This window comes from Dichotomopilus funicola (assembly GCF_033296635.1).
Source record: "Dichotomopilus funicola strain CBS 141.50 unplaced genomic scaffold C8A04scaffold_94, whole genome shotgun sequence".
Lineage (NCBI taxonomy): Eukaryota > Fungi > Ascomycota > Sordariomycetes > Sordariales > Chaetomiaceae > Dichotomopilus > Dichotomopilus funicola.
In genome coordinates, this window is record NW_026944115.1 from 47,891 (window position 1) to 73,002 (window position 25,112).

Below are 25,112 nucleotides of genomic sequence, written 5' to 3' on the forward strand. Positions count from 1 at the left end.
GTCCTCCGACACAGAGCTCACCAAAGTCGTCCACTCAAGGTTCCGACGACGCTGCCTCCAACGGGCAACATCAACAGATATGAGATGCCCACCATATAAAGAGGGAGGCTAAGGAGTTACGAAGTCCATACTCAATTTGTAGATGCATTGACGGGTATCGTGGTATTAGAACTAGCCCTCGAGAAAATCGAGTTGCGCTGCCAAGGAAAACATTGGATGTGTTGTAAACAAGACCACCGTCCCTCCTCTTTCGGGCCTGAAAAATCAAGGATAGAAAAATATGCCCCAAAAAGTACCCGTTCCGCTCCGGTCCCCCTCATCATCATCGCTCATTATTCCCGTGAGGAAAATGTCTTTGCTCTCCCAGCCTCCTCCTCCTCTTCCTCCCCAGTCCCCCTAGCAACAACCCTGTTCGTTTGCCCATCACACTTCAATCACCATCCAGGAACCTCCCCGCAACGCTGAGAAAAAATATAAACACCCCTTGCCGTAGTATTCGTAGCCCAAAAAATCCCACCTTATCCCAACCCGAAAGGCGTCTCGAAAAATAAGCGGTGATACATCGCGGTCGACTTGGCGCCCAGTGAAAATGTCTTGTCACGAGCATGTGGCAGCCCGAGAGTGGAAAGATGGCGGGGCTGAGTGCGCTGATGTCATCTTTTACAGGGGCCCCGCCTGATATGGACAGGGGTAGCTCCTGCAAGAGAGAATCTGGATCGCTCTCCGATTCATCAATTGCCGATTGCCGACGAAAGGCGGATCAAACAGCTGGAGCCCAGCCACAGCTTTTTTTTTTTCCTTTTTTTTTTTGGTTTGTTTTCTTATGTCGTTGACTGGACCGTGGTTGGAGAAATTAGGTTGTTATGCGCCGCATTTTTTTGGTTCGAGAATGGAAAGAAAAGGATCGTTGGGCCGCTTGGGCGTCTTCAGCGCTGCGCTGCGGTGAGGTGGTGGTGCTGCTTAAAGTCCGGACATTTGTCGACCCCCTCCCAGTTTTGTTGTGGGAGGGGGAGGATTAATATCTACAAATAATGAAGCAGGCGTGGACGATACCAGGCAGGTACTGTGCGATCAAGACGGTTAGCTAGGCTGGTCCTTCATCAAGTTAAAAGAACGGCTGGTTGGGAAATCAAACTTACCCCGAGGCAGGTCAATATAATGTTGATGAGCAGATCCATGTTGCACCCGCGCTCAAGGAAGACACCAAGAGGAGGTAGGATGACGGCGAAGATAAGCTTGCAGATGTCGCTACAGGTGAAAGGCATGATGGCGGTATTGGTTGATTGCTGCTGTGTAGGTTGGTTGTTGATGTGAGAAAGGTTACTGTACGTTTTATGTTGGTTGACGGTTGTTTGTTTGAACAAAAATACAGGAGTCTAGCAAAGTGGGTGTGGGCAAGGTCTTTAAATAGCTGTGTGGTGTGCCATGTTGGACCGGCTGTCAAGGCACGGCTGACAAGGTCTGCAAGGTCAAGATGGGATGGGCTTGGATGGCAAAGGCGCGGTTGAACGCATGCTGCCGGCTGCTGCTGCTGCTGGAGGTGAATGCGCCGGCCGCCCAGCCCGTCGCAGGGGTCTTGTCACGGACTGCTCCGGGTGACCTGATTGGAAGGACCAAGTCGTGCATCATTCATTGTCGCATGCGGTCAGTCATTACCCAGTTTTGAGGCTGGTTTTCCAAGCCCCGGCTTTCGTGGCGGATATGCCCGATACCCGAATGGTTTGCCATGAACGGAACTCGGTTCTCTCGGCGTTCGGCACTACACAGTATTCAATGACGTTACGCAGCACTGATGAAAATAAAATGAAATGAAATAAACTAAAATTAAAAACGGTTTGCAGGGTCGCAAACCACAGCGAGATCACGGGACAGCGTCGGTGTTGAAGCTTTGCGCAACAAAACTCTTTTTGTTTGCTGAGCCCCCCGAAGCCCCTCATTAACGGCAACGGGGTTGCATGACCTTTAGCTTGGGGTCTCGTTCACCGCGAGACTGCGGCCATGAGGGTGTTTTACCCGTCGTCCGCTTCTGCCCTTTCGGGCGTACACTTATTCGCGAGTGACACCCGCCTGACCAATGTTTCCTCTCGCGGCGGCCACGGTGTTGGTGACGGGATCAAGGTGCAGGGCGCTTGTCGGAAAAGGTCTTGGCGGCGGGCGCAGTGCCGCACTCGAATGCAGCACGCCTCAAATGTGTGACGTAAAGTCGATGACATCATTCACTACGTGGCGCAGCGGATTGTGGCGCTTAGATTGTGGCTCATGCTCTGGCCACGCACGACGACATTCTTGAGGTCAAGACCGAAAAAATGCCAAGGTTTCAATACCTGATCTGGCTGATCATCAGAGATTAGCGTATGCGAGGCGATACACTACATCAAAAAGCTTGTTTGGTTATCGAGTCTTACGGGTGTCGAGTAAATTCGGTGTTACCTCCTGCCCGGGGTTTGGTGGCGGGTTAGGCATCGGCTTAGGGGTCTTCTTTTCATCCGGATTTGTATGGATTCGTTTCTTTAATCTGTCAGGGGCCGTATGTGTGAAACGAACACCAACCTCTGTGGTATCAACGTACGGTTGAGGCACAGCTGGATTGAACCCCGGGAAGTTAGGGGGAGGCGCGAGTTTTCGGGAATAAGTGGCACTAAAAATGGATAAGGGAAGAAGGAGCCGAAACTGGTCCTAGCTAGCACCTTCGCAAGTTGAGAACGACTCGGGCATTTCAACGGAAGGATGGTGTATTCGTGCTACGTTAACCTCAAGGCCCTGAGACGGATGCGTTTCGGAGGGGTGGTCTGGACGTTCCCTTGTCCGACCGGCGCTCATCTTCAAATCCCGGCCTTGGCACGGCCCCGCTCCGCAACCGCCTAGCCCCACCCAACCCCAAAGCCCTAAGATTTTTAGGCCACAATTTTGCGCCAATGCGCGCGGAATTAGAGTTTCACCGCCCGCGCGACGAAGAGAAATTTCGAGGTCTGAGAATTTCAGCGACCCGCAACACCACACGACCAGACGCAGGATATCACCTCTTTGCGTTCCAGACATCCCTCCGGTCAATTTCCGCCGAATCATCCTCTCCCATCAGAAGCAATGGCTCCCATCGCAGTATGTTCCATCATCACCACCTGACCGCTTTGCTGTTGGCCCAGTCCCCTCCCGACAAGAGCGGATCATGGCGTGAAACAGTAGGCTAAGTCAATTTCCTTCGGGACAAACAGAAGAAGTCTGGCGCCAAGAAGGGCCCTAAGACGACGAAGAAGGTGAGTTTTTCAAAGCATCCATCCATTATTGCGCCCTTGGTTTCGTGCAGTCGCTGATTAGATCACCCTTTGTGTCTAGTTCGTCATCAACGCCTCGCAGCCCGCGAGCGACAAGATCTTCGATGTCTCCGCCTTCGAGAAGTTCCTGAACGAGAAGATCAAGGTTGAGGGCCGTGTCGGCAACCTCGGCGAGACCATCAAGATCTCCCAGGTCGGCGACGGCAAGATCGAGATCATTGCCCACAACGAGCTCTCTGGCCGCTACCTCAAGTACCTGTACGTTTGAGATCATCGAAGATCAACTCCTACTAAGGATTCGGGAATGCTAACGACCATCGCAGCACCAAGAAGTTCCTCAAGAAGATGCAGCTCCGTGACTGGCTCCGCGTCGTCTCGACTTCCAAGGGTGTTTACGAGCTCAAGTTCTTCAACGTCGTTAACGACGAGGCTGAGGACGACGACGAGTAAACTGGACGTCATCTGGCTGGGGCTTTTTCTGCGGGTGTTATCTGGCAGGGGGGACCAAAAGGATTACTGGACGGTTGTGCATGCATAGCGGCGGAAAATGGGTCAATAAATAAAAACAAGACACAACGCTGCTGTTGCGGCCGCCGGGCGTTCCGGGCAAACCAACTGGTGCTCCTCTTTTGTTGAATCCCCAGGGTATATGTGACGATGATGATAAGATAACCCAAGTATGTCCTGGCCCTCACGCCGGCAAAGACCTCATAGCCGCCTCAAACGCCACCAGCGCCATGGCATTCGCCGGGAACGCCCTCAAAAAACACGGCAAGAACCCCCTCCAATACCCCATCGCACCGCTCTCCCGATACACAGCCTTCGCAGCATCCTTCCACCGCGGGAACCTCCTCTCCCCATCCCCGAGCCCTCCACCAAGCGGATCAGTCATAATCCTCTGCTTCACCACATCACTCGGATAACTCAGCACCCAAAACACCTGCGCACTCAGCCCACCGGCCCAGAAATTAATCACCGGCGCGCTCATCGTCGTGCGCTCCCTCATCCACCTCGAAAACACATCATAACTCCCCCACCAAAAAAAGAAAAAACTCCTAAACAACAACGTCGCTTGCAACCCATGATACACCCCGCGTATCCCATGCCACCTCCACACCTTCCGCAAACAATCCACCGGCCCACTATACAACCTCTCACTCTTCTTCGCCGCATACTGAATCTGCAACCGCGCCTTCACATGCTCCACAGGCGCAGCCACAAAACTAACCGTCGCGCCCGCCATCACCCCGGCGATCCCATGTCCATGCGCAGGCAGCGGCAGCGGGATGGGTTGGGCAGGGTCGTAGAGCGGATGGCCGGGGGGTGGGAGGGTGTGGAAGAGGTGCTGGTGGACGAGACGACGGTAGACGGAGAGGGAACCCAGCATCACGCTGTCCATGAACATCCAGCCGACGAGGGGGGGTGTGGCGCCTTTGTAGAGGCCGACGAGACCTTCGTGGCGGAGGGTTTGGGCGAGACATTGGAGGGGGCCGGAGAAGCGGGAGGCGTCGGTGGTTTGGAGACGGACTTTGATTGTGTCGAAGGGGTGGCCGACTGGCGCGAGGTAAAAGTGTGTGTGTAAGTGAGGGGATGCTTCAGAGTAAATGGAGTCGGGTGGCGTTTTAGGTGAGCTTACCGGAGAGCTTGGCTATCCCGGAAAATACCCCAGCAACAAAGCCTTTGTAGTTCTTGTTGGATGTTGTTGGAGGTTGGGCTGCTGACGCCGAGGATGTCGCCGGGTTCGGCTGTGGTATTGAGGTGCTGGCTGACATTGTGTCTTGTTGCTTGTCTGAGTGGGTGTGGACAGATCGGAGTGGGAAAATGCGGGGTATTTAGAGAGGTAAGGTAGTATGATCGGACGTCTCAAGGCGTCGACCGACGGTGAAGTTTTAAAAGTGACATCTTCATGTTCTTCGACTTGGAGTTTCCGGGTGGAAGTCGCTGGGCACTGGTGCGGTATCGGACAAGCTTACAGGTCCAAAAGCCGGGCGGTTTAGGGTCCAGGGCACCGAGCCAGGGGTTTAGCTGTAGGAGCTCCGCCCCGTCCCGTCTACCCACCTATTCTCGGCCTTGTTGCGCCCTGTAATAATCCCCCAAACCTGAATATCAGATACCTTATTTGATATTTGAGATTTCGATGGGCTACATCGTGGAATTGATGAAGAGAAATCAGGCAATCTCGGGATTACAGCCCCTTCTTTTTGTGAGTGTAGGAATATGTGAGATGCACCTGTGACCTCAAACCTCGTCCTCCGCAAATCTAAGGGTATCTCTCTCAAACCTTCCCACTCGTCCCAACCATCCGCTATTACAGTTGTTCACAAAGCCTCAAGCATGTCAGATTATTTTCCTGCCCCTAAAACGTCTTCCCCCACACCACCGTCCCCCCAACCACCCTTCCCAGCACATACCCCCCATACAACCCAGCCAGCACCGTAACCGGCCACTTCTGCCACTCACGGTCCCAATCCAGCGGGATCGGCACCGCCCCAAGCCACGCGCCCACCACGGCGCCCACCAATCCACCAAATGTCTCATCCAGCGGGGCCGCAAACCCGCCGACGACAGCCCAGGCGCTGCCGTCGACGCCGTGGATGTAGAACAGCGGGAATAGCGCGAGGACCGCGAGGTGCGCGGCACAGAGGAAGGTGTGCGCGCCGTGGGTCAGGAAGGGCGCGCCGAAGAGAACCATGGTGATGTAGAGGAAGGGGGTGACGAGGAGGGAGAGGATGAGAGAGAGGAGGGCGGTCTGCGTGGGTCGACGTGTTAGCAGACAGCAGAGAAGACACAATAGCATAGAAGAGAGGAAAAACACTCACAACAACCCCCTTCCGTCCGCCAACCCCCTCCCCTCCACCCCCCTTCCTCCCTTTCCCCCCTAGGGGCTGCTTCTCACCCACACCACTCCCACCCGCACCAGCACCACCCGACTTCGAAGCCAAAGACCCCGACCCCGGCGCCGGCAAACAGACAACCGCATACCCAACCTGCAGCGCAGCCGTCACCGGCAGCCCCGACGCCATCGCGGCAACGGGCTCATCCACTAGCGCGCCAAAGCGCGCAGCGAATAGTACCGCGAGCAAAGCGGGGAGGGCGTGGCGGGCGGTTTGGGCTAGGGGGGTGGGGCGGATGGAGACGGGGCGGAGGATGGAGGTTGTTTTTGGTTTTGTTTTTGTGTTTGTGTTTGGGGATGTTGGGGTTGTTGGTGAGTTGTTGGAGGATGTGGTGGTGGTGGTGGTCGCGCCGGGAGTTTTGGAGAAGGCCGCGTGGGCTTGGGCTTGCGCGGCGGCGCCTTTGGCGAGGGCGGAAGACATTGTTTTTGGGTCGGTGGGGGGCATTGGCGCGTATGTGCTGGGTTCTTCGAGATGGGAATGGATGCGGGATTGGTGATGGGTTTGTGTTGAAATGCTCGTGGTTGAGGATGGATTGGATGGGACAATTAAATTCAAGTTGCGAGATGGGCCCGCGCTGGTTTGGATCAGCGCGGCGCGCCTGGTATTGAACCCTAACCCTGAGATGGCGCACATACTGTATTACAGTCTGGCGAAGAGAAGTGAAGAGACAATGGCTTTCTCTCATGGCGTTCATTCATATTTAGGCATATCAAGGTATCAATCCCTCAATTTTAATCCCATATTTTTAAACCCCTCCCCAGCCCCATCACCCCTCATTGCGTCGTCTCCTGCGCGGGAATGAGATTCCGCAGCGACAAATCATACACCACATCCTCCACCTTCTTGACCGCATACTTGATCGAGTCCACCCTCTTCCGCAAGATATCATTCTTCAGGTTCAGCACCTGGAATCCCGCGTGTAGGTCCTTGATAAACCCGCTGATCTGCACCGCCATAGCCGTATCGCCCAGCGTGACCGAGTTGACAGCCAGCCGGCTTAGGTCGTCGATGACGGAGATCAGGCCTAGCAGATACTCCTCGATGGTGATGTGGAAGGCGTCGCGGTCCTTGAGGTTGACGGGTGCTACATTTTCTGGTTTAGCACATGTCGGGTATGGAAAGTTAATAGGTATAGTAATAATTACCATTAAAAACCTCTCCAATATCCTCAAGCGTCAACAGACGACCGAGCTCGCCCGTCTTGGACTCAGTCGACAAACCGCCGAGCCAAGTAGTGAGAATGACCGTGGAGATGGCGTCCTGTACCATGCGTGTCCACTTGTGGTTGTATCTATAGTCTCATTGTCAGTCTACCACCACTACCTCCGGTTCCTATCAAACCCACTCACTTGTAATACGGAAACTGAGACGCAAACGCCCCCAGCCTCCCAACCGTTTCAATCTCCTTCTTGACCCCCGCCTCAACCTGCTCAAACAAAGTCGCATCTAGTTACCATTCATATCAGCTCTCACTCCTACTCTCATCCCCCAACAAACCCCATCCCCACCGGTAACCAAGAAAGGGTCAGAAAAAAGAGACCTACACTTCGCCCGTGGCGTCGAATGTATCCGCGACAGCACCCCCTGCGTAAACGACACATGCTGATTCAAATCATCGAGGATCTGGTCCAGTTCCTTGCGGACGCTGGTGTCTTCCTCAATCTTGGTCTTGAGCTGATCAAACAGCGCGGGGTCGATCAACGGCGGCGCCATTTCCGATTATTGGGGGAGCTTTCTGTTCTGTTCGTTGTCGGGAAATGGGTTGGTTGTCGATGGTCGTTGAGTTTGAGCCTGATGTTTGTTCAGGTGGGGAACTTTGAGCGTCTCCCTTGCACTAATTAGAGACTCCGGTATTTGGAGACGGTGAGCGACTAAAAGTACAACGGGAATGGGATTGCACTTTAACGGTAGGTTTAGTACCTAACTAGAATTTAGAGAACACAATCATTTCTTAGACACACAACCTATCGGTAAGGAAGGGGCGATGGAGGCCCTCAGGATCGGTGTGGGGTGTCAGACCCTAACCCTCGCCACACCCTATCTTCTACCACAGTAAGCTGGCACACACTCCATGGACACTTGACAACAAATTGCGAGCATAGGCTTTCAGGATCTAAGGAACATCAACGGATTCAATTTCTTCTCACATCACATAATTCGTTAGAACTGTACAGTATTAATCTCGTGGAGAGGAGATATCCATTTATTTGCTCATCGTTACATCATTAGACGCATACAGCTTCCTCGTCGTTCCTCATGCCAACATACTCACTTAACATCGCCGCCCAAGAGGCACCAACGAGAGAACCAACACAAGACAAGAAAAACCAAACTCGCAAAACACAATCTCAACAGATAGCCACCCAACCATATCATCCAACCTTCATTGCTCATCCATCCGTCCATCCCGTCATACGTCCATTCAAAAAAATCATCAAGCTCATCATCAGTCATAAAAAACACACGAAACATAAGAAGTGAACAAGAAAATCATATCGTCGTCAACCTTATTTCACCACCCGCCCGTTGACAAGCCCCTCAAGCACTACTGGTAAAGAGCCGCTTGAAAGCCGCCCTGATCCCAGTCTTCTCCTTCTCCTTCGCCCGCTCCCTCTTCTCCTGCCTCATGGCCCGGTGCGCCTGCGACTCCGCATCGCCGCCATTAGCTGACGATCCCGAGCCTTCGACATCACCAGAGCCATTGACGTCGACCGATGGGGCCGAGGCTTGGGCACCCAACGGCCCAGCCTCCTCCTCCGCCGTCGCCGATGGCTGCTCGTCAATGACGTTGTCGCGCTCACGGTCTCGGTCACGCCTGTGCTCCCGACTAGACTTGGTCAGAGCTTCGTCCTCGTCACGCTTGCGGACGGAGCTACTGCGCTCCTCAGACCGCCGCGCCCTGTGGGAACTGCCGCGATTCGGGTTGGAGCGGCGGAGCTCATTTGGATTGACCGCGGTCCGAGATGATGAAGACGCTGGCGGAAGAGTACCGGCCGAAGTCGTGGTGTCCCGTGAACTGGTAAAGTTGGGCTCTATGATGCTGTGACCGCTCTTGAGATCAAAAAACCGCTTGCTAGCGCCCGGCGAAGGGGGCACTGTCACGTCAGTCGACTTGGGGTCGATGCTATGGCGACTGAAGCTGCTACGACGCGACTCGCGGTGGTGCGAGGATCTCTCCGAGCGCTCGGAACGGTCACGAGGGGCGGCCCGCTCCCATTCCTTGTCCCTTTCCCGTTCCCGGTCCATCTTGGCTGGTGAATCCGGAGCGCCGTCCTTGGCCTTCTCGAGCTCACGGGCACGGCGTCGCTCCTCCTTTTTCTTGTCATGGGCGGCCTGTTCCTCCGGGGTCCTGTGTCTCCGACGGGGGCTGCTTTTGTGTTCTCCGAAACCAGGATCCTCGCGGTTTGGCGTGCGCGGAGGCTCGTCCTCGCCCCGCGAACGCACCGACGCATAGCTGTCTGACCTGGACCGGTGTGAGCGCCGGGACTCCTCCCTGCTCCCGTCGCGGCTGTCATGGTGGGAACGGCGGCGTGAAGAGTGGTGACCATCCCTGTGGCTGTGGCTGTGGCTGTGGCGCCTTGAGCTGTGAACGGCCTTGGAATCATCGGTCTTGGGCAGCTCTCTGTTTCTGTCTTTGTCGTCTACCGAGAGGTCAGCACCAGAATCAGGAAGATCTCTCGACCTGGCTCTGCCCCTATCCTGCTCATCCTCGACCGAATCTTGGAGAGACAGGTGAGGCACATCGGCAATCGCTTTCCCTTTGCCTTTCCCGTCAGAATGCATTTCGGGCGAACCAAAGGCGTCAAATCCTGGACTGGCAAGCCTCGGGCTCCCTGGGGGGCTCAGAATGTCGGCAGTGGCATAGATGACCACGGCGGCAGCTACCATCTCCTCGGCGTGCTTGATGGTATTTCTTCGCTGCCGGCGCAGACTGCGCATCCGGCCGAGCTGTCTGGCCACCGGATCTTCGAGGTCAGGAAGTATGAGGGCGGGCGTGGGCACGCGGAAATCCAGAACGATGTCTTTGTCAGAAGGTCCGGACCCGTCCGCTGCCGTTCCTGGGGCGGCTAGGAGGCCCTCACCGTGTTTCGCTCCGTTGATACCAGAAACAAGCCCAGACCATTCACTAGCGTCTTTTCCTTCCACATCTCTGCCGTTATCTGCCCCCGGTGTGCTTCTCTCCACGACGTGGAACGGCTCGGATAGCGGGGCCTGAGATGGCTCCGTTGGCTTGACTTGGCCACCCGATTCGAGCGGTGATATCTCCCTCGATGTGACGGTCTCGCCTTCCGGCTTGGATGTGAGTCTATCAAGAGGCGAAGCTGTGGATGGTGGCGCATCACTCTTGCCGGCCAAGCTGTGCGCGGCTAGGGCAGCGGCAGCTCCAAGGACGCCAACAGCACCGGCGCCAATCGCGATCTCCTTGGTATGAGAGCCCTCATCCGTCGCAACATCCGTGCTAACTTCCGTCGCCCCAGGAAGTGCCTTCTCATTGCCGTGGGGAAGGGAGAATGACGTATCGGTAGGCAGTGTGACGTTTGTCTCGGTCGGCAAGGGGTACGTTGTGTCAGTCGCTAGGGAGAAGTTGGTGTCTCGGGGGTCGTAATCCGAAGTAGCCTGGTGGATTGTGCGGCCGAGTACGGGGCTTTCTTGACCGGCATTGGGTAATGCAAACGCGGATGCCGACGAGTCCCGGGCGGCAGCAGAGTCGGCAACGGCAACGGCGACCTTCTCGGAAGACGGTTCTTCGGCCTGGCTGGGCAGCTGATCCTTCTGAGCTGTGCTCGTTTCGGGGTCTTCAGCGTCCAGCACGACGATAGAATCATCGATGCCAGCCGAAGCAGATCCCGCTTGCGATGGAGGTGGTTGAGAATCAGAACCACGCTGGATTGACTCAGTTGACCGGTCAATAAGAAGACCTGATTCATCAATAAGCTGAGAGCTCTCGGCACTGACCACGACGGGCTCATCAGCCGTCACGTCGCTGGCAATGGTGTTGTCCTGGTCTCTAGGCTTGGTGGCAGTGCCGTCGTCAAGAGTTTGACCGTCTTCGGAAACTTGGGTGCTTTCAATCAAGACGTATTCTTCCGAGGCGGTCTCGGGTACTGGATCGTCTGCCTCGGGCTGGGACTTTTGGCTCTCTGGCTCGGTGATTTGCGTCTCTGTGGGAATGCCCTCGGTAGTGGAATCGCTAGTCGTGGCCTGCGAGATTTCGAAGGGCTCGGTAGGCACGGCAGACACGGCGGGGGTTTCGGCCACAGAAAGCTCGTCAGTAGCACCGGATTCAACGACCAGAGACTTCTCCGTCGCAATGGATTCAGGGGTAGCCTCGGGTCCCGCAGTAGCAGCCTGAACCTCAGGCTCGGGCTCAGGCTTGGGATCAGACTCAAGCTTGTTCCCCTCGGCTTGGGTGGACTCATGGACAGGAGGCTCAGCAATCTCGCGGGTCGTTTCTTCAGCGGCCGATCCGGATTCAGCGATCTCTACTGTTTGGTGGGCGATCTCGGGCTCAGAGACTGGTTCGACTTCGGCGGGGACTTCCTGAGGCTCAGTAGCCACTTCCGGTCCAACGACAACTTCAGGCTGGGGATCCAACTCGGTTTCGGCAACTACCTGCGTTTCAGCAACCGCGTCGGGTTCAGCAACTTCCTTAGCTTGGAGCTCAGGACTTGCCTCGGGCTCAGCGGTCGCTTCTGGCTCGGCAGTTACCTCGGGTTGGGCAATGGCCTCGGGACCAGCAAGTCCTGTAGCTTCATCCTCAGAAGTCGCTGGAGGCTGGAAAACCGGTACTCCCCCGTTGTCCTCCGTGTCGGAAGCCTGTGCTTCCGCCTCCGCATCTAGCGTCGGCTCATCCTCCTTGGCCGGGACCTCCACGGCTCGCTCCGCAGTAGCCTCAGGCTCGGGCACGGAGGCGGAAATCTAACTCAAAGTCAGTAAACAGGGCCGGATAAGACATATTTCAGACACTGACTACACTTACGGCCGGTTCGACTTCTTCTGTGTTTTCCAGCTTCAGCGCATCAAGAGCCTGCTCCTCGCCAGGGCCAGGGGCAACATCCTTCGTCTCGGTATCGTTCTCATTATCTCCAGCGGCATTGCCGATATTAATTTGTGCGGGGGTATCGCGGGTATCATGGGTATCATTCGTAATGTTGAAAATGGAAGTCGTCAAATTCGCATCCTGGGTATCATGGGTATCCGGAAGTCGCGAGTCCAGGTCCGTATCCTTTGGTTGTGAAATGCATTCTGGTGCCTCCTGTCCTGCCTTTCCGCTGCCATCGGGGGTATCAAGCAATACTGGGTGTTCCTCACCTGTAGCCTTTCTCTCAGCCACCTCCTGCTGCCCCCTGAGAATTGGCCCAACCGTGTCCTTGCTCTCGTCATCTTCAACCTTGGATTCCTCGAGATTGTCGTTAATGGGTTTCTCCTCGGCTAGGACAATGGGAGTGTCATCAGTCTTCTCTGCTGTATCAGCCTTCGTTTTTTCGGCAACAGGCTCGGCGGCCGCCACGGGGGACTCCTCAGGCGCGGGTTCCTTTGCCGTTTCGGGCTCGGGTGCTTCTGTGGAGAGTTCCGCGGCCGGCGTCTCTTCTTCTGGCTCTTCCTTGGGTTCCTCCGACTTGGCCACTTCAACCTGTTCTGATGTCGGTCGGTCAACCGGCTCAGCTTCTTCCGCTGCCGCGGCCTCCCCGGTCGGCTCAAGAACTGCTCCCTGCATCTCATCAATCTCAGCCTCCTCTGAATTCTCCTCGACCAGAGCGGTTACTTCGGCTGGAGCAGCTTTCTCAACAAGCGCAGGCTCTTCGGCGACCGCGCCGGCTTCGACAGCGAGAGTCTCATCAACAGGTGCTGGGCTTAATTCCTGAGTGGGCTCGGCGGCGGCCTCCTCGGTGAGTGCTACACCAGAGTCTTCAGTAACCTCGGCCTCGGCTTCTGCAACAGCGACTGCTCGCTCAGCTTTCACAGTCTCAAAGGGCTCAGCGCTGGTTCCTTCAGCGGTAGTGTCAGCCTCCTGGGCAAGTGCAACGCCGCCGTCCTCGGTATCTTGATCAGCCACAGGTTTCGGATGCGCAGCTTCGTCCACCTCGGTCGTTGCTTCTTCGACAGCGTCGAGTTTTGCACCTTCAGTGGGCTCAAGATCCGGCTCCTCTGTAGCCGCAACACTGACTTCCTCGACGGGTTTGGGTTCGGCTTGTTTGATCTCGACCTCCTGAACAGTTGTAGCCTCAGTCTTGGGCTCTTCCGCATGCTCGTCCTTTACCTCGGGCTGAGATTCCTCGGCCGGCTCGTTCTTGGTTTCTTCCGGCGTGCCAGTCGGAAGCTCAATGACAGGCTCAGGGGTAGACTCTTCTGCGAGTTCAGGGGCAGACTCTTCGACAGGTTCGGGAGCAGACTCTTCGACAGGCTCAGGGGCAGAGTCCTCGGCGGTTTCAGGAGCCGTTACGATGGGTTCAACGGGGGTCTCTCCAGCCGGTTCGGCAACGTCCTCAGTCAGCTCGGCCTTGGTCTCTTCCAAGACCTCCGTGGACTCCAGGGACCTCTCCTCAGAAGCGGTCTCTGCAACGGGTTTGGCCGCAATATCTTCAACTGAGATAGTAGCCGCTTCATCGGATGCTTCGATCTTGGCTTCTTCCGGAGTCTGGGCTGCGGCCTCCTCGGTGGGCTCCAGAATCAGCTCCTCAGCCGCTTCAATCTTGGTCTCTTCCGGAACCCCGGCATCAGTTTGTCGGGAGGTTTCAGACGCTGCCTCATCTGTGGAGTCCGTACTAGTCGGCTGAGGAGGCCCTGGCTTCGTGTCCTCATCGGCCTCAGTGCTGAATTCCTTGACCTCTTCAGTCTTGTCCTCGTGCGGAGTCTCGGTAGCAGGCCCATCAATGGTCTCGACAGCGGGCTCCTCGACATCCTTGGCGGCGGGTTCCTCGACAGTCTCGACAGCCTCAGCAGCAGGCTCCTCGACAGCCTCAGCAGCAGGCTCCTGGACAGTCTCGGCAGCGGATGCCTCGACGGTCTCGGCAGCAGGCTCATCGACGGTCTCGACAGCGGGCTCCTCGACAGCCTCGGCGGCGGGTGTCTCGACAGCCTTAGAAACCTCCTCGGCCGGCTCAACCTTGGACTCTTCCGGGGTCTCGGCAATAACCTCCTCGCTAGACTTGGAGGCCGCCTCCTCGGCGGGTTCAGTGGTAGGTTCCTCAATGGACTTGGCGCTGACTTCCTCTGCTGACTCGACCTTGGCTGCCACCGAAGTTTCGTTTTCATTTACTTCGGTCGGCTCCTCGGGGGATTCATTGGCAGGTTCACGCTGAGATTCCTCGACAGGGTCGGCCTCGGCTTCCGCAGTGTGTTCGGCTTTGGCCTCGACCACTGTATCAGGGACGGCCTCTGCAACATCCGGTTGAGTGCCTTCGACCGTAGGAGGGCTATCTTCGGTAGGCTCAACCGGCTCTTCAGATGTTGGAACCGTCTCCTCTTCCTGGGGAGCTGCGGGCTCGGAAATTTCGGGGACCTGCTTAACGCCGGTTTCCTCGGCGGCAGGCGCAGCCTCGGCTACATCTTCGGGCTCCGGAGCGTCTTCGGTCTTGGGTGCCGCTTCCTCAGTGACGGGGACATCTATGGTTGCTTCCTCAGCATGGAGAGCCTTAGGGTCGTCCGACTTTTCGGCTCTAGTTGCTTCGGCCGGCGTATCGGCGATGACCTAAATATGGTCAATTTCAAGAGCTCGTAGGTACCACAACGGGGATAAAACTTACCTCGTCCACAGGGACAGACTGCGCTTCTGTAGGCTGTTCTTTGGCCTGTTCGGTAATCTCCGCAGCTTCGGTGGTCTCGGCAGGCCCTGCAGCTGCGGAAACTTCATCAACCTCAGCGGGCTCGGCAGTTTCAGCAGGCTCCGAGGCATCAGCGTTATTTGTGACGTCACTGGCCTCGACGGATTCTGGAATACCAGAGGACTCAACAACCTCGGTAGACTCAGCGGCTGCGGTTGCCGCGGGGGCTTCGTCACCCTCATAAGCTTCGGCCACCCTGGGAGCTTCAGAAGAGGCGGCATCTGCTTCCGTCTCAGCCGCCTCCTCGGTGGGTTCAGGCTCCTCTACAGCAGCGAGCGTTGGGGCTAGGATTTCGGGGGCGGAATCCTCAGCTTTGCCGTCTATCTCAACTTCCGATGCAGTTTCGGCCGTCGCCTCAACAACTGTCTCCTGTTGTGTGAGAACCTCAGCCTCAGGAGCAGCTTTGGTCTCCGCAACAGCTTCAGCTTCGGGGGCAGCTTCGGGAGCAGCTTCGGCTTCGGCTTCGGGAGAAGCTTGAGCCTCGGTAGTATCCTCAGTCTCAGCCACGGCCTTGGCCTCGACCTCAGCTGTTGCCCCGGGGGCTTTCTCAGGCTTCGAGTCTTCTTCCGCCGTAGCTGAAGCATCCGTTTCTATTGCCGGGACCTCCTTATCTGTGGTCTCGGATTCAGTCGGTTGCTCAGTGGGGACGGCCCCGGCGGCAGATTCCTCGCTCGCGGGGTGTGCTTGTGTTGGGGAATCCTCGGTAGGCTCGGTAGGCTCGGTTTCTCTGTTGAGTTTCATGGTCAGTTGCGCGTTAAAATCCACTCAGACTGAGAGACGGAACATACGTAATAGACTCCTCGGGTACAGCGGGTGCCTCTTTGGTGGCAGGGGCGTTTTCAACCGGAGCATCTTCAACAGGGGCATCTTCCGCGGGGGCATCGGCGGTTTCGTCAGTGGGAACCACGTTTTCAGAAACCTCGACTACGACTTCGGGCTCGCCGTGCACCTCATTGACCTCTGTGGACTCGGTAGCCTCAGGAGCGGGCTCTCCAGCCTCAGGTGTGGCTTGACTCGCGTCAGGAGTAGACTCATGTTCGGGTTCAGGAACAGTGGCCGCTTCGGCTTCGACTTTGGGCTCGTCCTTGGTTTCGACTGCGGGTTCTTCAACAGCGGGCTCTTCGACTGCGGGCTCTTCGACTGCGGGCTCTTCGACTGCGGGCTCTTCGACTACGGGCTCATCTTTAGCCTCGACCGCGGGTTCTTCCGCAAGCTCGGTGGCTGGCTTGGAGGCCGGCGTCTCGTCAACCTCAGCAGCAGGCGCTTCCTTAGCCTCCGGGGTCGATTCAGCGGCCGTGTCAGCGACAGTTTCGGCAGGTTTCGCATCCTCGGTAGGTTTTGGGGCCTCAGCATCCGCGCTCGGGTTAGCCACGGCTGCGGGTTCCGTTTCCTCGTTCAACACGGTTTCAACAACCGGGACATCTTGAGCCTCTTCTTGAGGCTTTTCAGCCTCTGTTTCGGGGGAATCAGAGGTAGGCTGCACCTCCACCGAGTCGGCGACGGGGACCGGGGCGTCTTCTACGGGCTTCTCGGGCTCGGTGGCCTCTTCCGAAGCTTCAGCAACCGAGGTCTCAGCTGCTGGCTCCTCCTTCGCCTCGGCAGCTGGCTCATCTGCAGGGGTGACTTCGGTCTCAGTGCTGACAGGCTCTTCGGTGGAGACCGCGGGAGCCGTTTCGGCGGCGGGCTCCTCCGCCGGCGCCGCTAGAGGTTGTTCCGAGGTTGGCTCGGCCGGGGCGGCTTCTGGTTGGGGAGCGGATTCAGCGGTCTCTTCCGTCGGAGCAGCCGCGGCGGCCTCTTCAGTGGCAGGCACCTCTTCGGCCGTGGCTTCGCTCGCTTCCGGTTGCTCACGTGTGGCTTCCGTAGCGGCAACTGCAGTCTCTTCCGATTTCGGCTCTTCTTTGCTTTCTGTGGCGACCGTCTCAGCCGGCTCGCTGGCCTTGTCCTCCTTTTCGGCGGCCTTTGACCCCTTGTCCTTCTTGCTCTTCTTCTTCTTCTTTTTCTTGTCACCAGTGGGAGCAGCTTCTTCAGCTTCCTCCTTGGGCATGGGCTGGGGCTCAGGCTCCGCTGGTGGTGGAGGAGTGGGTTCGGGCTCAGCGGCCTTCTCTGCTGCTGCTTTGGCCTTCTTCTTCTTCTTTGCCTTCTTCTTTGCCGAAGCACTTAACGGGGCTGCCTCCTCTACTGGCGTCGCCTCTTCCTCCTGCAAAAGCTGGGAAGACTCGGCCTCGGCAGAGCCGCCTAGGCAATGGAACCTGGTTAGCCCCCCGATTTCACTCAATTCCACTCACACAGGGCGCTCACCTTCACCATTTACGCCATTGGCACCTTCATCGTCCGAGTCGGGCTGCTGCTGGAAGTACTTGACATCCCCATACTGAGCGACCTGCAACTGGTTAAAATCGGCAAATTCGACATTGTCATACTGGGCCTGGGACCAATGCAGGCTTGCCCGTGTTGGACAGAACTCGACATTCTCTCCTGGGAAGCTCATACTTGTGTGGGACTTGTCGCTGCCTGGTCGGAGGGGAGCTCGACGGACAGGACTTGAGGGGTATTCTTATTATCCTCCATGCAGAGCAGCACAGCACACGAGGGGCTGTGTGGGACACTCGTGTGCGTGACGGGTGGAAGCGAGGGAGGGGCAAAATGCCAGAGCCGGAATTGAAGCCTTGGAGCCTTGATGGGAGTGCTGTGCTTCGGGGCACTGCAGATTGGCTTCCCGAAAAGCAAGTCCTGTGGGGCGTTGGGTCGGGAGGACGGCTCACGGCCACTCGGATACTGGGATTGGGTAGATGTGTGTATGAGGGTTTTATGGGATGCGGTTGCACTGTTGGTGTGATGCAGCCGCCGAAGAGCTATTGGGTGGGTGTCACGGACGGTCGTGCGGCCGGGACAGTGAGGTTCGGTTGACGAATATCAAGTTTAAAAAATGCCAAAAGCAAAGTAAACAAACGGATGGGTATGCTTGGTATTTGGGGGTTTCCGTGCTGATATGGGATGGAAAGCAAAGACGCTACACAGCTTCCTCGGATCGAATGCTTTCAATGTAAAAGGGAAAACTTTGCACTTGAGACGAACTGGTCATCGGAATTGGGATGAGGAGGGGGCCATCTTGAGCGGGAAAGGGTGACCCGGGACTGGAGGGGCAGTTGCATGCAGAAGGCGATTGAGTTCTTGGCAAGAACCACTTGCACTTTCCAATTCCTCCCCAACGCAACCCTCTTTTCCCCCTCCCCCTCATCCCCATCAGCCGCAACACAGTCACCAACCCCACGCATCGGGACAGGGCTCTTCAATGCGCGGGGTCGTGAGACCTCCAGTGACTGGATTTGGCCGAATTGACTGGAGTGACTTGGGGGACTGGGCCGAGGCCGACGGAACACTGGCCCACCCGACTGCAGTGGCGCCACGTCTGCAACGGGGGTTGGTTGCCGGGCCCATCAATCACTTGGATCAGAACCGATCACGACAACGCAGGGCGAGAAGTCTACCCAATGGACACAAACCAATTCGGCAACTGAGCAGGCAATCAAGGACGGACGGAGCGCTCGTGATGGGCAGCAGGCGACTCAGCTACACAAGACGCAAGTCGATGACAAACTGAGCGGCAAGAGTCGCCGATTGTCTGGCGTTAGCGACCGCAACGACCGCAAAAAGCCTGCTTGAGCTCCGTCCGCTTTCCGCTTGCGTTGAGCCGGTTGATAACATTCTCCACGGTCACTGGCGAGAGGATATCAAGAGGCAATTGAGTAAGCCTTACGCCTAACCATTGGCCGGCATGAATCTCTCGGACTTTGGCATCAGATTGGGCCGCCATTGAGCCATCCATCACGGGGACCCGCGCTGCCGTATCCGGGAGAGGTGAAGTTCATGGCGCATCCCGTTCCGGGAAGCTGACCCAAGGTGTCATCAGACAAGAAAAAAATACCGAGAAAGAAAGGACACGTCTGACGGTTCGAGATGGTGGTGTCATGGAAGAGGGGGAGGGGATTTGCCGCCAGTATATACCCTCCCGCTCAGCCTGAAGCCATTGACAACACATTGTGATACCAGTCAAACGTTTCACAGACAGGAAGTCGTGAAGCTGGATACTGGACGTGGGGAATGGGTGTGCTACGTGGTTGTCTGCTGGCTTGTCGCTTGCGGGGGATCCCTGCAGGACGGGCCAGGCTAACCGCGACGGGACTTGAGCTTGATGGGGCGCGCTAGCAAACTTCGGGTCGGGACGTGGGGCATCAACCAGGGGTCGTTCGCGAGCACGCCAGCGCAACAACTCCGAAGTTTTGAACCACTCTCCGAGTTTGGTGTTGTGGGAAGATCAAATTCTGGAAATACACAGGCCAACGGAAAGATATCAATCCGTTATGATACGAAAGAATCCCATTGCTCTGATGCGGTGAGCGGAGAGGAGGTGTCCAAATCAAGCAGTTAGCGTCAGACCTCTGTCCGAAGGTCCAGCGACTGCCAAAATCACGCTAGGCAAGGGTTGGTGCAAAGTCACACGCTAACAACCGGGCAACAGACGTTGGACTCGGTGATTTGGCCCAAGCTCCTCCGTGGAGGAAATGCAACCATAAAATCTTTCATGTCGAGATAGAAGAAAAGCGGTGGCGAGGAATTCCCAGCTCTTTGTTCGCAGGCTTCGGGAAGACGGTACGGGCTCAATGAAACCCAGCGCAATACTGTTGCCAGATATTGAGGATGAGGGAATTGCAACAACCTGATAGTGTAGTTTCAATCTCGCACCTGTGTCGCGAGGTCGTGTAATCGAACCCCAGCACGCCCAGGTATTAGTACATGCCAAGGACTGCACCCCGCTTCATCGTTGCTTCGGTCGTGGGATACCCCCATGTCACTGTACCAAACTGAGGTGCAGCACGACAACGAGACATTCTTCAGCAGATTTCTCCAACGCAAGGCGCGCTGACGGCCCAGCGACGGCCTCACGAGGATGAGACAAAATTTACCAACCTCCTCCTCTCTCTTGAGATCACGTTGTCAAATTCCTTTCCCAGATTTCAGATTTCCAAAGCACAGCCAGCCATCCATTTCCTAATCGAGCCCGTTCGGCCTCAGTGCAAACAGCCACAGCGCCAAACAAAAGGCCTTCTGATTTGTCGTTTTGAAGAACGACAGAAACGCGCGAGGCTGGAGGGCCTACCATCCCAAATGGAGAAGATATCAGAAAAAAAAAGGTAGGCAGACCTTTTTCTGTGTTGATCATGAACCCTTGCTGGGAAGTTCGCAGGGATCAAAAAGGCGGTGAACGGCGTTCGATCAATCCACCTTGGGCGGCGAGATTGCCGGGTTTGTCGCCGGCGCCGATACCCGCCACGGTTGATGGTCGGGCGTTCGTGAGCCCAATTGGTAAAACAAAACACACGGCTGGCACGAAAGACGGCTTCTCGGCACCTTAGCAGCCTTCTCCAAGTGGTTCTCCAAGCGGAGAGGTTGAGGTCCCCACTCCCACCCTCCCCTGACGAGGCTGGGGCGGCCGAAAGGGTCTTAACATTTAACAAGGCTGGAGTGAGAAGTGTTCAAGGCAAGTAACCAAAGGTGTGACATGTTTCGTCTGTGCGACTTCCCCCATTAACTACACCAAATCCTGAACCTCAAAACGCCATCCCTCGGCTAAGAGGGCTAAGAACTCCAAAGTTGCGTCGATGTCAATGCGATAAAAAAGGAAACAAAAACAACAGGCCCATCCCTCACTCCATTGATAGCACACCCACTTCCTCCTTCAAACAAAGACCCAGCTGCCTTGCTATACCCCGTATTCCCGACAACCCCATGGATGACCCGTGAGGCAACGAGCTGTATCATAGAAACGGAGAAGGGTTGGCGTGACGTCGTACCAAGTCCGGTTCCTAAGCTCACATGGCCATCTCGGCCTGGAGTCTCTTGAGCTCCGCCTCCTCATCGTCCTCGGCGACTGCAGGCGCTTTGCCCTTGACTAGAATGGCATTAGCACAGGTTAACTGAATGACGAAGCCATACGGTCGGGACTTACTCTCTCCATTTGCCACCGCAGGTAGGCGGTCGACGGGGACCGGGCCAGTCTCAAGCATCTTATCTTCGATTTGCTGCTGCTGGAGCTCTTCCAACTCGTCTTCGAGTTCGGTGTCGTCGAGTTGCGGGCCCACGCTGATGCTCCCCATGGCATCGGCAATCTCCTCATTGAGGCGGTTGTACTCTTGCAGCTTGTCCCTATTAAACCGGTCAGCGCCCGTCTGGTATCACGCGCTCCGTGCCACGCTGCGAAAAAGCAGACATACATCGTCTCGTCCACCTTGGTGGGTGTAAGCTTGCCATGTATCGACTTCATGGCATCACCCGCCCGCTGCATGGCGACGAACGTCTCCTGGTTGATGTTTGCTGATTCGATCGCATTCACTTGCTGCTCGATCGTCCCGATATGGTTCAGTGTTTGCTCGAGGTTGTGTTCGTGGATCTTCTTGCGTCGAAGCGCCGCCTTCGCAGCTGTAGAAACAGGTTGGTTAGCACCATCATCACGCCTGTCGCGGTCATCGTTGGCCGGGGAAAGATAAGCGTACCAGTCTTATTTGTGTTGACATTCTTCCGCGCAACCTGTTCCTGCTCTTCTATCTGGCGCGTAAGATGGACCTCACGCTTCTGCAGCATCTCCAGCTGCGCCCGCAGATCGAGGATGACATTCTTGGGGGTATCTTTCCGCTTCTGCGCGGCACTACCGCCGCCAAACCAACCCCAAAGTCCTGACATGGCGAGACTGTCGAAAACGAAAAGACCGGTGGTGAAGCGGCGATACACGGAGGAGGAAGGGAAGCGTCAGGCTCGAAGTCGGGGAATGAGTCGAGGTTCGATGTTGTGGCGGACAGGGGCAGGTGATCACCTGTGCCGATGACGCCTCCCGGGCTTTGGCGGGGTTGAAACCAGACCGCTGGCGACACTGCTCTTTATTCGACGGATGCTCGCCAAAAGAGGAACGGCCGACAAGGCAGACAATCGTCCTAGCGAAGATAGGTCTCGAAAAGCGAGTCGCGATGGGAGGGAGATGACGAATGCGCGGCAGGTCGTTTGGATGTTGCGAGGCTGCCTATCGGGGAGGATGATGCAAGGGTCGCCAACCAAGGCCGCTCGTTGAAGATGGCCAAGTGCGGGCACTCGCGAACCTTGGGAAGTGCCGAGGTTTTTCCGATTTTCCACGTGACCACCGCCGAGAATGACTAAGCATGTTTTACCACATGGGTCTCACCAGGAAGGTGCTCCCCTGTCAACAAGACCGTGATGCTTCACCAAAACTCCCCTTTCTTCTTTCACGGTTCATCTTCGAGAACCTTTCCAAGTCAACCGTTTCTGAAACACGAAACTCGGTATAGAAAGCCCTGACTTCAATTCGACTTTCGCACACCTTCTCTCATCATGTCATATGGTCCACGCGCTTCTCAGCTATGCCTGTTGTCATCCCTACCCACGAAATACGTGGGCGACAAGGTGAGATTTCTGGGCTGGTAAGTTTTATTTCTTTAACGGGATTTGTTCAGTTTATTTGAGCTTCCCGCAACGGCGCCAACTGTGGCTTAAGACGACAATTTGCTGCTTTAATTGTCCCGTCGCCGTCGTTGCTCAGTCAATGTTCAAAATACATAAAAGACACGGCACTAATGCGGCCTTTCAGCGTGGTATCTTATTCGACAGTCTCTGGAGTCCTTGCGCTCGAGCACCGTATACCTGGAGAATCACACTCTGTGACCGCTCAAGTGGACGTCAATATGGTTCTTCAAAGCCTCGGATCCGAACAGATCCGCACGGGAGAATGGGTGAACGTGATCGGATACATTACCGAGATAGCCCCTTCAACCGACGACGGGGAGCGTGACTCTAGAAGGACAACAGTTCAAGCACAGGCCGTTCTACTATGGTCAGCCGGACCTTTCGACTTGCGAAGGTATGAGGCATCCATCATGGCCCTGGAGCCGGCCGGCACCACCCGCGAACGCGTCGCTTCGTGAGAGACGTGGCAGTAATTCATCCCAACACTCGAGAGACAGCAATCCGATACTCCATGCGGTGTCGCGAGACATGTCTTTTCCAATGCCTGTTTGGGCAAGCAGTTGACCCAACGGGACCGCAAGGGGCCCACCGTCCACTTTCCGGACCAGAGTCGGGTCTCTAGCTCCTCTTGCCGCTCCTGTGGAATCATTCAGCTCATGTTGTGGGAGGGCACCACGGACGCAGACTCGGTCAAATGTCGCGCAGCATATGCTGTGCGACCACGTTGAGCAAGAACCCAAAGCCGACACCGTCTATGGCGCACCTTTGAATCCGTTCTTCGTTTATTGGAGACTATCCAAGGACATGTCCACTCTTCGCCGTTTCTTATAGGCAGCAATGCAACTCTCTAACACCGATCATATTGGCGGGGCTTCCGGATTGGACGGCGCCAGGTGCCCGACGATACGACCGCCGTTGAACCGACCGCGTGTCCTACACCAGTCCACCACTACCAAGCTTCCCAGCCCTCCGACAGCGATATGCTCCGAACTGGCCCCGATGATCCCAAGTTTTGCGATCTCTAGCTTCGGCCATTGTTGAATCCCGCGCCGAGTCTCGCCCCGGCCAAAATCCGCGAAAACTCACAGGGATAGTGGCTGCAGCCCAATGAGGAACCCGCAGCCGTTCGAAAGCTGACTAGCCCGAGCTTCGGCTGCAGGATCCGACATATACACATGCAGTTCTCCGCCAAACATGGGGGAAATTCCAATGTCCATTGCAGTCCATTGCAGTTGCGGCATGCCAGTTGGCACAATATTGCTGGTCCGAGGACTGAGCCCCCTGACCGCCATGCCACGGCTTGATCTCGCAGCTGCATGCTTGGCGGCCAATATCAAACACCCCGTGCGCCATGCCATCGTCTGTCATATCTGTCTGTTCGTCAACACCGGTCGAACTGTCGAATAGTGGAACACCAATCCCGGTGTTTCCTTCGCATGGAAAGAAACCGCTCGCAGACTTCCCTCCCAGAACCCCGCATCCATCCATTCATCCACCCATGCTTTGGTCCAGCAATCCCACGACACGAGGCCCCTCTTCCCAGAGTTGGGCTCTAATGGTCGCACCGCGGTGATGATCAGGTTCTGCGCCGCTCTTCGCGTTGACTCCTAGACTCGTTCCTCCTTCGGCTGTCTCTCCTCCGTCTTGTCGAGTCACCCGTGCCGGTCGTCGACATGACGACGGGCTGGTGTAGTGGCCGCTTGAGGACCTTGTTGGAGGTGCCGGATGATGCCCTCGCTGCGGCCCGCTTCTCCCACATCTCCTTGGACTTGACACAGATGTCGTCTATTTGCTCCTAGTCAGATGTGTCAATATCTCTCGTGATTCACAGCCGGTCCCCGTCTCGCTTTCGGCGGCTTACATCTGTCAGACAAGGCCCTGGTGTCGTGATCAAGAATCCATCCTCGCCCTAGAACCCCACATGGTCAGCGTTTGGGATGTTGCGAGAGTTCGACGGAGATGGTTCCCTTACCTCACGAGTGAACGACCTCACTGTCGCTTCCGGTCCGAGGTAGTATTGCAGCTCCTGGGTGATGACCTTCTTGTGAATGTCCAGGTGGGGTATCCAGTATTTGTTCATGGCTGCCGATGAAGACATGGTACAGAATACAGGGTGTTGGGTTCGGGGGTCGGGTTCGGGGTATGTCTGATATGACGATGGGCGATTAATATGAAGTTGCACCTTGTTTGCTTCCCACTTCTCTTTGCGTCCAAAAAAAGCATGGGGGCGATGGTCCGGTATTTATGGTCCTTTCCGCCCGCTAACCGCCCGAGCGCTCCGGTCGTTGGCCATCCAGTCAAGAGGCGCTAGATGTTGCGCGTTTGTAAGGTCGAGAAGGAAGATAGTTCTGGGTAACAACAAAGCCACATTACATCTTTCATCCCCTCCATCCCCGCTCTCTCTCTCTTTTTTTTTTGCGTCAGCTACACCGCCCAGCCGGTCCGGACCACTCATAACGGCGCCCTCCCTCGGGAAGCTCGTGGGCGTTACCGGAGTGGTGGTGTTCAAGCAAGTCGGGTCGACCCGCCCGCTTACTGGCTCGTTTCATCAACCTAACTGCCCGCCTCACTTTTTCGCCTCGTTACACCCC

At 56.3% G+C, this 25,112-nt stretch overlaps 8 protein-coding genes across 8 annotated transcripts; 2 read left to right on the plus strand and 6 right to left on the minus strand.

Moving 5' to 3' along the window:
* Window positions 1-1,015: 1,015 nt before the first annotated feature.
* C8A04DRAFT_32632 (uncharacterized protein) lies at window positions 1,016-1,265 on the minus strand (the record flags this gene model as incomplete). The annotated part of the gene is made up of 2 exons (XM_062782160.1): window positions 1,016-1,063; window positions 1,140-1,265. 2 exons carry the CDS (start codon window positions 1,263-1,265, stop codon window positions 1,016-1,018), a joined length of 174 nt encoding a protein of 57 aa, XP_062633232.1.
* Window positions 1,266-3,084: 1,819 nt separating this feature from the next.
* On the plus strand, window positions 3,085-3,722 carry C8A04DRAFT_32633 (60S ribosomal protein L22; the record flags this gene model as incomplete). The annotated part of the gene is made up of 4 exons (XM_062782161.1): window positions 3,085-3,099; window positions 3,213-3,254; window positions 3,334-3,530; window positions 3,596-3,722. The coding sequence occupies 4 exons, from the start codon at window positions 3,085-3,087 to the stop codon at window positions 3,720-3,722; spliced, it is 381 nt and encodes a 126-aa protein (XP_062633233.1).
* A 241-nt stretch (window positions 3,723-3,963) lies between these two features.
* Window positions 3,964-6,586, minus strand: C8A04DRAFT_40387 (putative mitochondrial carrier protein; the record flags this gene model as incomplete). Its single annotated transcript, XM_062784922.1, has 3 exons — window positions 3,964-4,920; window positions 5,707-6,021; window positions 6,092-6,586. The coding sequence occupies 3 exons, from the start codon at window positions 6,584-6,586 to the stop codon at window positions 3,964-3,966; spliced, it is 1,767 nt and encodes a 588-aa protein (XP_062633234.1).
* Window positions 6,587-6,939: 353 nt separating this feature from the next.
* C8A04DRAFT_40388 (Translin) lies at window positions 6,940-7,879 on the minus strand (the record flags this gene model as incomplete). The annotated part of the gene is made up of 4 exons (XM_062784923.1): window positions 6,940-7,250; window positions 7,312-7,457; window positions 7,516-7,612; window positions 7,711-7,879. 4 exons carry the CDS (start codon window positions 7,877-7,879, stop codon window positions 6,940-6,942), a joined length of 723 nt encoding a protein of 240 aa, XP_062633235.1.
* Window positions 7,880-17,272: 9,393 nt separating this feature from the next.
* C8A04DRAFT_15475 (uncharacterized protein) lies at window positions 17,273-17,479 on the minus strand (the record flags this gene model as incomplete). The annotated part of the gene is made up of 1 exon (XM_062778506.1): window positions 17,273-17,479. The coding sequence occupies one exon, from the start codon at window positions 17,477-17,479 to the stop codon at window positions 17,273-17,275; it is 207 nt and encodes a 68-aa protein (XP_062633236.1).
* Window positions 17,480-20,861: 3,382 nt separating this feature from the next.
* Window positions 20,862-21,729, minus strand: C8A04DRAFT_40389 (Snf7-domain-containing protein; the record flags this gene model as incomplete). The annotated part of the gene is made up of 4 exons (XM_062784924.1): window positions 20,862-20,941; window positions 20,999-21,195; window positions 21,264-21,468; window positions 21,543-21,729. The coding sequence occupies 4 exons, from the start codon at window positions 21,727-21,729 to the stop codon at window positions 20,862-20,864; spliced, it is 669 nt and encodes a 222-aa protein (XP_062633237.1).
* Window positions 21,730-22,389: 660 nt separating this feature from the next.
* C8A04DRAFT_15487 (CST complex subunit Ten1) lies at window positions 22,390-22,979 on the plus strand (the record flags this gene model as incomplete). The annotated part of the gene is made up of 2 exons (XM_062778509.1): window positions 22,390-22,478; window positions 22,646-22,979. 2 exons carry the CDS (start codon window positions 22,390-22,392, stop codon window positions 22,977-22,979), a joined length of 423 nt encoding a protein of 140 aa, XP_062633238.1.
* A 1,118-nt stretch (window positions 22,980-24,097) lies between these two features.
* Window positions 24,098-24,619, minus strand: C8A04DRAFT_40391 (uncharacterized protein; the record flags this gene model as incomplete). Its single annotated transcript, XM_062784925.1, has 3 exons — window positions 24,098-24,316; window positions 24,383-24,430; window positions 24,494-24,619. 3 exons carry the CDS (start codon window positions 24,617-24,619, stop codon window positions 24,098-24,100), a joined length of 393 nt encoding a protein of 130 aa, XP_062633239.1.
* Between the last annotated feature and the right edge of the window lie 493 nt (window positions 24,620-25,112).